Here is a 14,126-nt window from a genome sequence, read left to right on the forward strand (position 1 = left end):
AGTAAAAAAAACAGCCAATCATCGCACATCTCTGGTCGTACTTGCAGAAGTTATTCCAAACTCATCACGAATGAGCTGCAAACTCTGCCAAACATAGCACCACCATTTAATGGTTTTCAAAAACACCATCAAACTTGAAAAAGCATTGACACATCTGAACTTTTCTCATATTGTTATTTGAACTGTAATATAATTGCATATGCAATATTTTTAACACTTTCGGCCAGTTTAGACCTCACACATTCCTGCAGCAACTGTGGATGCACACTTACATTACCTTCCAGTAAAGGTTAGTGATGACATGCCATTGAAGTTTGACTTTATGCAATGTTTAAGGTAACTACCAGTAGTCATCATATCTTCCGCTCAATGAAACACATAATAATGATCAGTAGTACACATAGCTCTTTAGTGTAAATTACTTGCACTTCAATGCATGTTTACTTTCCCCCTTGCATTACTTTTATCCTTGAAATATTTTTGTAAGCAGTACTTTTATACTTGTATTTGACAAAAAAGCTTTAGATGATCTTTTTACTGTAAATCGCAAAAGCTACACTTCTACTTGAGTTTTTTTGGTGTGTGGCTTTATTAGTTGCCTAAAACTACGTCCAAAAGAAGGACCGCCATTCACTAGTAGGGCTGGATTTGAATTATCAATATCAAATAGATTTTCCTTTTCAAGCCTGATTTCGATTCATAAAACCATGAATTCATTATTTCAACATCTCTTTCCCATAAATTCAAAAGAAAATAGAATTGTAAAGACATTTTTTATCTTACCTTTTTCTTGAAATTTACTGACATGAATTTAAAAGTATTTTCTTATATTTACGAAATATTCCGTATTTTTTTTTAATTTATATAACAACTATTTAATTAGAATTATGAAAATATTTTCATCTCATCCTTGCATATTTTTTTGTATTTGTGTAATATAACACGTGTTACTTTCATTAATACGCTCGATATCAGATTTAAGTGAATTGAATCGAATCCCCCCCAAGAATCGAATCGAACTGAACTCCTGTGAATGGAAATCAAATTGATTGAGGAAATTAGCCCTATAAATTAGGGGGAAGGTGAAAAGAAGATGCACTTTGAGGTGCGTGAATTCAAAACAATAGGATTACCGTCACCATTGTTATAATTTTTGTTGTTTTTGTGACAGTTAAGAATATTATGTCTGCATTGTGACTCACTTTCACCTCACTCCTGGGTCATTACAGAGCTGCTTCTACTGCTCTACTGTGGCATATAGTAATGACAAAGACATTCATTACCTATCTTAAATCGCAGCAGGTGAGCTGTGAGTTTTGCGGATCATGCTGCTTAATTGCTCTCTTTATGACAGCATTTCCTACTGTGGTGATTAAAGTTATTTTGCTCCATTGTTAGAACTAATTTAGCTTGGGCTTCTAATGAGCATCTGAATTTGTTAATACTCACTCCATAGGCGAAAAGTTAAGCTTTGACAGTAGCGCATGTGATGCGTGGCCTTTTAAGGATGGACCTGAATATGCTTGACAAAATCGGTTTGAATGGAGGACATTTAACTGGAGGACATTGGCCTGAGTGAGTCAACAGTGACCTTCTAATGCCCACACTCATGTGCGCCTCGGGGGGAAATGCAACCCACTCCCAAATATTCCCCAAAAGATCCAATTACAAGACTGCATATAGCGATTAGCTGTCCTCTGGCACTTGTAATTACCCCCTGCTAGGCAAAAAATAAACAATTAACCAGTCAGCAGAACACCCTAATTAGGATTTAAATAATTTGTAGGCAATCTATCATCTTTTCAGCAAACGAATGCCACAGAGCAACCCTGCTAAGTTAATTTGGGAAGTGGAGCATTTGAACTCTCATTAACAAACATGGTCCTGGGTAAAAAAAATCAACAACACACAGGCATGCACGCTCATGCAAAGAAGGAAGACCAGCGGAAGTAGAGAACCTTCCAAAAAGCCAATTTGACATTTTAAGTTCCTTAGCCTATCTTTGGCGGGGTTAAATGAGCTCTTTTGGCTCAGTAGTAACGCAAACCTCATTAAAGGTATAATGGTGCAAAGTCGTTCAAATGGTTACAAATAGGCACAGCCACTTTGTACTTCACTATCTGATTATTTTTATCTGTCCACATTGTACGCACACAATGACAATGTTTTTATAAAGGTTACCCCTGCTGCCACCCTTCTCAACTTTCAGTGTTAATTAAAATGAGTGAGTTCTACTTTTTTTTTTTTGCTTTTACTTCCCAGTTAAATGTAATTAAACATCATCTCCCTTCTCCACTTGATTTTTGATTAGGGTGTAAAGTGTTGCGCACCCCAACACCTACACACACAGCACATAGGCTGAAGCATTCCCACATATGTTATTGTGATTTTTATTCTCCACACTTTTTTGCCGTGTAAAAACTCCTACATAATACTTCCGATTTACACCGTTCAAATTTCACCTTGCTACAAAAATTAATGCCTCCTGGGGTATTTATCGTCTGATTCTATATTACTTACAGTATTCGCACAAGTTAACGTTAAATATCAACTTTTGCCCATTCATTTTCAATGGGAGAGACATTGAAGCTTTTCTAAGTCCCACTTTTCCGGCCCACTTCCATATATACAACTTATCATCATTACCACCTGTCTGATACTGCTCAGTGGCGCAGTTGGTAAAGTGCATTGTCCAGTAACTGGGCGGTCGCGGGTTCAAATCCCATCTTCGTTTGTACATTGCAAATATATCCATGGCCATTATGCTATGTGATATAAATGTATAACAACTGACTATCAAAAACGATTAAATGCATGTTAGCTTTCAGAATTACACTTTTCAAAATATATATGCCATTAGCCATGAATTTGAACAAGTCAGCTCAGTGCTTAGAGCATTTGTCTGCCGCCACGAAAACCCTGGGTTCAAACCCCGCTTGGACCACATTTTAGTACTTAAGTAATTAATCTTTCAATTTACTTCATAAGCACATGCATTCAAATATTAGCATTCAGCTAACAGCATCCAGCTTTTTAGCATTACCACGCAATTTCTGCAGAAATTGCACTTTGTCTAGTTAAAAATGCTGATTCATTCATGGATAAAAAGCATTGGGGTCTGAATATACCAAGGCTCAATAAACATATGCATGGCTTAAGAAACCGGGTTTTCCTTTGTATGAATGATCCTCATTCATTTATTGCCCGCCCAAAAAATATGCTGTAATGTGGATGTCACGTCAATAGTTGACAATCACTAAAAGGTCAATAAGTGAAGAACATGGTATCTGTATTTACCCATCCCTACTAAATAAGTAGTAAATGAGCATGCGCTCTTTTTTGGAGGGAAATGGAGGATAATGTGAGAGTTGTTGGTCTAATAAATGGTACATTGAAATATTGAAAAACTCCCCAACGGCACCACTAATAAAGGTAGAATGATAAGCTGTCTTTGTAGGGGGTTTTCTGACCACAGAAGCAGCTCAAGTTTAGCAAACACATAATTGTAAAGCACCAAGTTGCGACTGCAGCCACAACTAGCGATAGCAACGAAGACGCTAATGTAGCGAGCCGCAGCGGAGTGGTTTGCCCAACTAAACTCAAGAACACATGTTCTTGCCAAGTGGATAGTGATGAGCTACAGGCTGATAAAAATAGTTGAAGACAAGGGATTCGTTGAGGTGACGCAAACTGCGTCCAATCACCCAGCATGCAAAACACCTTGCCAGGAATACAGTGACGACTAAAATCAGTAAGATACATGACGACTGTGAAAGGAAAAACAAACTTGATATTTTCGTGGAGGATTCGCCCCACTTTGTTGCTATAACCGAAGATGACTGGACCTCAACTGACCGGTCACTTTATTGATGGTGAGTGGAACTTCAACTCGTTTTGCACTGATTGTCGTGAAAGCACAAACCAAGCACTTTGCTGATAAATGTGCTCAAACATTTCCTCAACGTGGCAAATAACGAGAGAATTAACCCTCTTGTTTGTTTCTTAAAGGGACATTCAGTGATCCTTAGTGGCATCTGGTGAACTAATAATTCATTTAAAAAAATTAAAACGACTGCGTTTATGTCAATAGTATGCACAGAAATATGTTGTATTGCATAAACATATTTTGTTTACATATAATTGTAGGTCTAGTAATCAATAATTACTGTATATTACCTGCCACTTTGCGTTGTGTATATATATATATATATATATATATATATACATAAAATTACATTTATATGTTGAGAAAGTCTTCTTCAGATATTTTGCTACAAATCATCCATCACTAATTACTGTATATTACCTGGCACTTTGCGTTGTGTGTGTATATATATATATATATATATATATATATATATATATATATATATATATATATATATATATATATATATATATATATATAGCAACAATTGGAAAAAAAGACCAAACAAGTTACAATAACAATGAATTTAAATAGGAATCTGGTCTAGGGCTTTTCTCAGCAATTTTTCGGTAAGATTAAAAAAAACGTCATCATTAATTAATCTCATTTTTTTTATTCTCTTGACAGCACTACTTTTAGGTCAGGCTTAAGCTTTAATAAATGTAAATTAATACAAATTTATATGAAAGACAGTTTATCTACTTCAATTAGAGTTGTTAAAAATTGTAGCCTTACGATTTGAAAATTGCATTTTACTATTTTGTGATTTGAATTTGATTGTTCAGCCCTACTTCAGGTTGTGTGCATGGATGATTTTATTTGTTTTTGTGTATTAGTTGAAAACAAACTATCGTGTAAACAACCACAAATCTTTCCAACCCTTTACTTGAGTTCAACATTGACTTTAGATCCCTGCAACATTTCAGCCACAAACGTCATAAGCAAAGACAAGAGTTGTCGCACTTGTCAGTGGAACCGTGGAAGTGTTTCAGCGATTTGTCTAATTGCCGTGATACCGTAGCTCCACCAGCCAATCCCTTTCAAACAAACTGACATGAAAAGAGCAGATTTGTTGATGAGGCAGGCGTGAGGCATCATTAGGTGCCGGAGCTTTGATCAAGTGAATTCTCACTTAATCACTTGCGTTTATATTCAATCCATGGAATATGCTGTAGACGTTGTGGCTATGTGTTGCTCATTAAACCTCAAAAGTACACCAGCAATGACAGCTTAAAAGGTACAGCTCGTTATCAGCTGAGTGGAACCGCAGTGTTATCCTCCTTGTTGTAAAAGGGTGCATAATAAGGGCTTTCACATCTACAAGAAGATGCACCTTCAATTATCTTTACTCATTTTGAAGAAGTATAATCAAATGTATTACTAGAAAACATCTCAAGTTAAAAGATTTGACACAAGAGCTCTGAATGCTGCAATTTGTTTTATTTTAAGAATAAATGTTGGATCATTTCTTTATAAACAATTGGATCATATTAGTGAGCCTTCCTGTTGTGTTGGAGGATTGACCCTCCTTCTCTGGACCGATACTCTTTCTTCATAACTTCCTCCCTATTGACCAAGCCCGTGCAAAGGATTGCTACCTTCCTGCTACCTCAACATTGCCTTACTTTCGTTTTCATTTTTTTTTCATTGATCTGCTTTTTATTTATTTATTTATTTTTGCTGTTGTTTTTGTTAAAATAGGACTTTTGGTTTGGATTCAGCCCATATCATAAATTGGAGAATCTCACAAACAGCTCTTTGCACAGAACTGCACAAGATGGTCCCTCTATGTAATATACACCCATTGACCATTTGCACCAACGTCACGTGATCACATGACTGCCCTATGACTGACGGTGGAAGGAAATGATTGTTGAATGGAAGTGGACGTGACCCGGAGCAACTTAGTGACTTAGCGACTGCTATTTTACAAATGAAAGGTTATTATTGCCCATAGAGCTATGGAATCTACTACAACCAAAGTTCGCCTGTCAGTCGGAATTGCACATTTAGTCGAGACTCATAGAACGCAATATTTACTTTAGTTGGAGATCGCTAGTTTGAAAACAGCCCTTTACGTTCTGTTGCCTGCTGTTTTTACCAAGTTAATCAAATCGGCAACTTTGCCAGAATTTACAGCGCACGACCTTTATCATTATTTAGCCAATGCCGTCTTTTCTCCTTACACCGGATTCAAAAGCTTGTCGCTGGCTGAGTCTCTGGGACGAGATGCTACGCTCACACCGGGGGACAATATACCTCGTAATGCAAAGGTAAAACTTGTTTATCATGCTAACTGACTTATTTTTACACAGTCCGTTCTATATTGAAACACTGTGATGATGTCATGTTATTATGTTTACTAGCATGGAATAAATGACTATTGTAGTGGCAAGCTATGCAGTAATTTCATGAATATGACTCCAGCTCCAGAGTAAAAAACTCCAAGCACAAAGACGAAATCCCCCATTATTAAACAGTCAAATGCACTTAATAGTTTTGAAGAAGGTACATTTTAAAACTAGGCCGTGTGTTCATGCAGTTGGAGTGGATAATAAGTATCTGCCTCGTTAATGTGATTTGAAACACGCAATTCGACACCTCTGTTACAATCTTTGTTAGAGTGTACGTTTACAAGTAAAATGTATGAACATTTATCTACTAACCTCGCAAAAAATTATCGCTGCAAATCCGTGAATACTTTGTGGGGTACCAGTCCTTTCTGACGTCTTTTGTCTTCATTAGTAGGCATGCGATAAAAAGCAACATTTGGTTTACTCCTTTGTCTGTCTGTACAACCGACCCGCAAAGCAAGATTGACCATTTTATAAGATAATCGATTAGATAAAGGACTTAACACTGTACGAGATTCAATGGTTACAATACAGGCAAGTGGCTCTTTTGCCGTCCAGCGTCCCGTAGGGGGCGTTCCCACGAGGGCTGTGACGTCACGTGCGAAAGGTCAATATGATTTTTGTTGTTTTTGCTCCCAAAAACGAATGAACACGTTCTAGTTTAAATATTGCCATGGCCCTAAAAACATATTTATACGTTTTTTAATGTTTTTTTTTTTATGCTAGAGCATACAGAAGACTTCTGACCTGAAGAGGTCACTTAAAGCAATGGTAGTTATTACAAAAAAACGGCCAGCAGGTGGCAGCAGAGTATGACCAGGACCATGTTGCAACAAGTTATTTTCCCCAGTGTTTTCAACAGATTTGTGAATAATAATAAAACTTAGCTATAATCTAATGCTAATTGGTGCAAGACACAAACAGATACAAATAACTTTTTTTTTCATGATGAAAGAAGAGACTCTAATCTTTCTTTTGGTAGGTGTTTTTAGAGCAATAGAACACAATATTCTGTGGGCCTTGCAAAATCAGTTAAAATCCAGTAAAACAGCCGGGAGCGAAGGGGGTTGCTTGAGTGATAGTATTACAATGTGAATAATGCTTTCAACCTAGTATGTGACAAAATAACTGCTCATTTAAAATAGGCTAATTTTAATATCCTAATATTTGGCTGTATTAATTCACTCCTAAAAAACAAACTTAGTTTTAAAAGTTATGCAGCACTGAATTAATTAGCTATGCTCGCATTTGATCCATCTCACACACACACACACAAAAACACACGCACACAAGTCGACCAGCATCAAATAAAACAGCAGCAATCTCCCTAAGCAAGAGACTCATGTCTCAATAATTATCACACAACTACTTTGTAAGACATTAATCAAAGGCACCATCTGAAAGTTGAACATTCAAAGAGACTGGACCTGTAGCCTCTTGTGATGCTTTATCTGATATACTGTTTCTTTGTTGATAAATTGGTGTAAAGATGGGCAATAATGAGCATGAGTGCTACTGTCTGCTTTAAGAAAATCCCCCTCACCAAATGTTTCTTTTCATGGCCACAGAGCAGACAGCATTATTGGAGAGGAGCAAAACGATGCCATTTTGGAATGTTTTTAGTTGCGTGATAGCGCCTGGTTTGCTGTGACAGGTACCACTTTCATGTCTCAACACTCTTTTGTGGCTCTGACATTTCACATATCAGTGCCTGTCGTGAACTCCACTTTACAGGCAGGTGGTTTGATCAGACAGTGCTTTTCTCATTGGCATCCTCACCTTCAGCTCCTCCAGGTCAGGTCTCTCCATGCTAACCACAGCTGCCAATAACTGGTCCTCCAACCCATCTCTTGTCACCGTGAAATTTATCAAAGTGCACTGGGCCTGCAGCTCCGGCTGATAATGAGGATTGGCAAATTTGGTGTGCAGAATGAGGCGGAAGCCTGGGTTGTACTCACACTCCTTGTCGCCAACCTTTATATACCTGTTTAATAAAGTGAGGTCTGGTAAGTTAAAGATTGTGAAAGACTGATATGAAATGTGACTTGTCTCATTTCAATTCCTTTTAAAATGGTCATATCCTTGACATTTAAACAATAGGGCAAGCAACATTATATTTTACGACCCAGTAGATGAAAAAAGAATAAGCAAGCAGTTAAATACGACGGCGTATTAGGGCCATGTATAGTATCGATTTTTTTTTTCAGAGGGGCGAGTTTTTTTCTCGCAAATTTACCCCACTATGAAAAAATATATATATATGTGGCCCAATACGCCATTGTGCATACTTACGACGGCGTATTAGGCCATTAGACCATTTTTTTCATTCCGGTGTGTGTGTGTAATATTCCCCCAAAAAACTTGCAAATTTGCCACTTTACAAAGTGGGAAATTTGCAAAAAAAAAAAAACTCTGAAATTTACGAGAAACACACGTAGCTATAGTCTAATGTGAGGATTCATTGGTGGTTATTGTGACACTGTTTGTCTGAAAAGACAGGATCGAGACAGATTCATTCTTAATTTAACCTTTACTCGTCATACACGGCAGCGAGAGCGACAACACTTCCTGATCCCCAATCAGCTGACTAATACTAACCATTCAGAAGCTAGAATACCTTAGGTGAATGCAAGTGAATGACGGAAAGCAGCAGATTCAACACATCAATTTAGCTACATGTCCAAAAAATACAAAAATGTATGAATGCGTATATGAATTCTGGAAACATAAATATACAAGTAAATATACATTTTAATAAATTAACTTAAATGCTTGATCCTCAGGCTGTGGATTTTCGCAGAGCGACGTCTTTGTTGCTGGCAGTACCCAACGCTTCAAAGTGTGAATGCTTAACATGATATGGTTAATCTCTGCTACAGCAATTACTATATCCCTATTTAAAAACCCGACTGTAAAATATTGACACAAACATCCAAGTAGTACGCGACGTGTATTTTTTTTGTGACTTTATGAAGTGGCAAATTTGCTAGTTTTTTTCTCGGAACCGTAGTTAGTAATGCATGTACTTTTTTCTTTTTTTTTACTGTTATGCTCTTTTCGACTTGATACGGAGGAGGATTAGGGCCAGTGAAGAGAGAAAAAAAAGTTTGGGAGGATTCGGACTATTCTGAGAATTCTCACTTTAAAGTAAGAATTCTCACTTTAATCTCAGAACTTTAAAGTCAGAATTCTCACTTTAATCTCAGACATCTGACTTTAAAGCGAGAATAAAGTCAGAATTCTGAGATTAAAATTGAGTCAGAATTCTCATTTGAGTCAGAATTCTGCGAAGTGCGAATTCTCACTTTAAAGTGAGCATTCTGAGATTAAAGTGAGAATCCTGCCAAACCTTTTTTTTTTCCTCTCTCTTCACTGGCCCTAATCTTCTTCCATAACTTGAAGTGTTACCAAAAGTTCTAATATTCTTAACTACCAGGTTGGGATTGCAAATTTCCCAATTTACCGATCGTAGCTGGTTACTCGACAGTGCTTTCCAGTTAGACTACAGTAGAGATTAAGTGTCACTTAACCATTAATAAATAAAAACTTATTGATGCGCTACTTTATGTTTAAATTTAGGTTAACGTGGCTTCTTCATATTCCCAATGCAAATTTAGTTCGTCCTCAATCTCCCTTTGTGATATTGATGCTTATAATACGTGGAATTTATTTGCCATGTTGGAAGCAAGTATTATTACAGAAGCATCTTGGCACCAAGGAAGGTGCAATTTTCATTTTGAATCACTTAGTCCCCTGTTGCTGGGGCAGAGCCAGATATTTTAGAAGTTAGCATTTCCCTGGTGGACCACAAGCATCCAGATGACTGTGGATATGCTATGAATACAAGGCTGTTTAAAGGCAACTAGCAGTTGTGTTTACACCATGCTAGTTTCTGCTAGCCTTGACATCCATTAGCTAGAAGCGGAGCTGCTTTGGTTAAAGATGTCAAACATTTATTGACAATATTATGTTATTTATGACCTCACTGGTTTAAACATGTCATTCTGATTAATATTACATTGTGGAATATGAGTTGTGCAGCAAAATACAGCCGTTTTTACCCATGTCAGAGGGCGGCCATTTTGCCACTCGTTGACTGAAGAAGACATCACAGTTGCTCAGGGCTCAGGCACCAACCAATCATAGCTTACCTGTTTTCTGAAGGTGAGCTGTGATTGGTTGGTACCTGAGACCTGAGCAACTGTGATGTCATTTTTACTCCACAGCAAGTGGCAAAATGGCCGCCTTCTGATATTGATAAAAACAGCTGGATTTTGCTGCTTAACTTATATTCGACAAACGCAACATTAATCAAAATACCGTATAGAACAAATTATTGACAAGAATTTCTTTGCGGGGTTGACTTTCCCTTTAACGAGTAGCGTACAGCTAGAGCACGAGACAGCTATACTTGGTGGGGGAGGCGTGGGGGTCACTGCTGATACGGTATGTGTGATAAACATTGTCCTTAAAAGTAGAAAATTTAAGACCGATTGGCCCGACTGATTATCTGCGCCATTACCTGGCATGGGCATTTTTTACAAATCTGAAGGCCGATAAAGAGAATTTTGGGTTTTCATCATGTTTTGTAAAAGGTGATGCAGATAGTTTTTACTTTTTAGTTTTTCTTGTCGCAACGAAATTTTGGAGATGTTCAGAGAGTTTTTCACCGTCTACGAACATCTTTGCAAAGAAAATTAAACATTCTTTACGTTTGCAAGCATTCGCCACTCAGAACAATGAGATCAATTTATAACTGGGTTAACGTTACAGAACTTTTTATTGATTTGTTTATTTTAATTTTAACTTAACTTTATGATGCTAACACATATCAATGAATTAAAACAAAAATAAGCCATATTTTAACATAAATCATGTATATAACTTTATTTACTGTATAAACGTTAGGGAGCTAATTACTTGTTTAGTAGACATGCTGATGATCTGCACTTTCTGTTACAATTATAGAACAAGCTGTCTATTCTCTATGTTTCAAATTAAAAGAAAAATCTTCAACATGTTGAAAAAATGAAAAGTTGTTTTAACAAACATTCTTAATGGCATTTCACCAAAGTATTTTTTTTTATTTGTTCTCTTTTACTGCAAATGAATAATGGCTCCAAGTATCGATTATTGGCCCCCATGACTACTAATAATTGGTATTGGCCTTGAAAAGACATATTGGCCTATCACTACTCCAGAAAAAAAAAAAAGAAAAAAGAAAAAACCGTCAAGCACGTTTCACATAAAACTAGCATGCTATGGAATATTTGATGTTTTAATGAAGTTATCTCACCTGCCCTTCTTAATGGTCTCTCTTCCCAGTAGAGGGCCAAGAACAGGATCCATATTTTCTTCCAAATTCTCTATCAGCACCACTTCACCCTGTGTCAGTGCTCTCTCTATGGCGTCCAGGTACCTTTTAAAATAAATGGTTAATGGTACTTGATTTATTTAGCGCTTTACATTCAACTATTCATTCACCTACGGATGAACCAGCATCTGGAGCAACTGGGGGTTCAGTATCTTGCTCAAGAATACTTCAACATGATCATAATGGCACAAGATCAAACCCACAACCTCTGGGTTGCAAGACCACCACTCTACCAATGATCCATGCCGCCCCCCTCAAAAATGACTAGCAAGGTAAAACAGCTTAAAAAAAAAAGCTTCCTCATTTCAGCAGAGCAACTCACCCTCTCTGTCCCATGCGGATGACATGCAGATGTTCACCGTATTTGGTCTTAATCCACTTGATGCCCTGCAGCTGAGGGTCCACCATGAGGGGCCAGCGCTGACAGGAAGTAAGAATGGTGGCATTCTCAGTGGACATCCTGTCAGCAGGTAGTCCCTCATTCTGCCATGTGGCAATGTCAGCGTCATCCGTTAGCATGGTTAGTGGGTCTAATCCAGGTGTTATTTGTATGGGAACCTTTAAACAAAATATCAGAGTATACCAGAAATAGTGAAAGTACTGCAGCGAACATTTTTGAGACTTATTAAGGTTGTGCTTTGTTGTTTGAGTGACAGCCAACCACACAAATAAAGCTACCCACCGTCAGCTGACTAAGAAAAGGCCTCCAGCATTCAGCCATTAGCTGCGACCTGTAACGTTTGGTGAAGAACCCCAGGTAGGAGATGAAAGCGGTGATAAGGAGGACATCACCACACAGAGTCCTTTCCTGTTTTCTGAAACTTTCAATAGCGTCTGCCCAGCGTACGTTCTCTGACGTGAGGCCCCCAACCTGAAATGCAAGACGCATTGTGACAATATTCCCAGGTTTCCAGTAATTTCAGATATAAATTCATCTGTGGGCCCTACGACATAAGAAAGAGAGAAAAATCTCCTCACAAACAAGTTTGCCACCTTCAGGTCCACTTTTAATAGGCTGTTATATCCTTTACTGCCTCTCTGCTCATGTAACAACACCTTTACTCTTTACTGCAGCAGTGATGCCATTCTCCTCCAGGGATCAACAGTATTCAACTTAATATCCTGGCTTTTCCAAACTTAAGTGACGCTGCCCTTGGGCGTCACAGTAACTTCTCTCGCATACATCACAGAAACACTGCACACTTCAGCATGTTGGTAACATTTGCATTGATATTCGCGACTGACTGCAAGACAAGAAAAACATTCTCCTATTATTGCAGCTGTCGGCCATTCTGCTAGCAAATAATAATTTAGATTAACAGCGTCAACAGTCCTCTTGTTTGTTTTGTTCCAGTCAGCAGAATTACATATATGCGTATGAGTGAGAGAGATACCAAACATATGGATTTGCATTTGAGAAGGAGACAGCATACGTACGTACTATCTTGTTTGTATGCATAAGGATTAATACAAGTTTGTGTAGGATAGTGTGGCATATTGTATGTAAAAAAATGAGGGATGAGGACAGAGGAAGAATGAGCAAAAAAAAAAGAGTACTACTACATGTTACTGCTGTGACTCTTCTTTTTTTGTTTATAACGTGAGGTGCAGAATTTGGACCCAAAAGCAGACAAGATGCGAAAGCTAAAAATCAGAACCCCTTTCTATACAAAATACAAAGTAACAACAAAGAGCAGGGCTGGATGCAGATGGATTCAAACAAAGAACTTGATGAAAAAACCTTGGCTAAGAAACCTCAGGTTGCAGAGTGCATGGAAGAAACCTTGACAGACTGACAAAAGTGTCACTCAGTAACTCCAGCTTGGACCATGCTTCACTCTATATGACAGAATAAGGGCATATATAACAAAACAAAACTGGCAAATACAGAACTACAGGGCTTATGAGTGACAAATTGAGGACCAAAGCAACTGAAAAAAATCATCATCACAAAGGGACACATACAGCACATGACCATTGCAACTGTAAAGCAACTGACAACATCCTCATCACAAGGGAGAAATACAGGGCAGGACCATTGCAACGTCGGAGCAACTGACAACATCATCATGTTAAGCAACAAAAACAGGGCAGGACCATTGCAACTGCATAGCAGTTGACAACATAATCATCACACAGATACAGGGCAGGACCATTGAAGCTGCATAGCAACTGACCACACCATCTCAATGGACACATACAGGGCAGGGCCATTGCAACTGCATAGCAACTGGCAACGCCATAATCACAAGGGAGAAATGCATGGCAGGACTATTGCAACTGCGTAGCAGCTGACAACATAATCAAAACACAGATACGGGGCAGGACCATTGCAGCTGCATAGCAACTGACAACACCATCTCAATGGACACATACAGGGCAGGACCATTGCAACCTTGGAGCAACTGACAACATCATCATCATCACAAGGAACAAATACAGGGCAGGATCATTGCAACTGTATAGCAAC

At 38.0% G+C, this 14,126-nt stretch overlaps 1 protein-coding gene across 3 annotated transcripts in view; it reads right to left on the reverse strand.

Annotated features, from left to right (window-relative positions):
* Positions 1-14,126, reverse strand: part of dnah9 (dynein, axonemal, heavy chain 9) — a 195,707-nt gene that overhangs the window by 49,741 nt on the left and 131,840 nt on the right. For all 3 annotated transcript variants that reach the window (XM_077551042.1, XM_077551043.1, XM_077551044.1), the window contains 4 exons: positions 12,339-12,527; positions 11,979-12,214; positions 11,579-11,701; positions 8,062-8,266 (listed from right to left, as the gene is read on the reverse strand). In XM_077551042.1, coding sequence (XP_077407168.1) covers positions 8,062-8,266; positions 11,579-11,701; positions 11,979-12,214; positions 12,339-12,527 — 753 coding nt within the window. The remainder of the gene's footprint in view (positions 1-8,061; positions 8,267-11,578; positions 11,702-11,978; positions 12,215-12,338; positions 12,528-14,126) is intronic.

The sequence above is a fragment of the Vanacampus margaritifer genome, chromosome 18, assembly GCF_051991255.1.
Source record: "Vanacampus margaritifer isolate UIUO_Vmar chromosome 18, RoL_Vmar_1.0, whole genome shotgun sequence".
NCBI lineage: Eukaryota > Metazoa > Chordata > Actinopteri > Syngnathiformes > Syngnathidae > Vanacampus > Vanacampus margaritifer.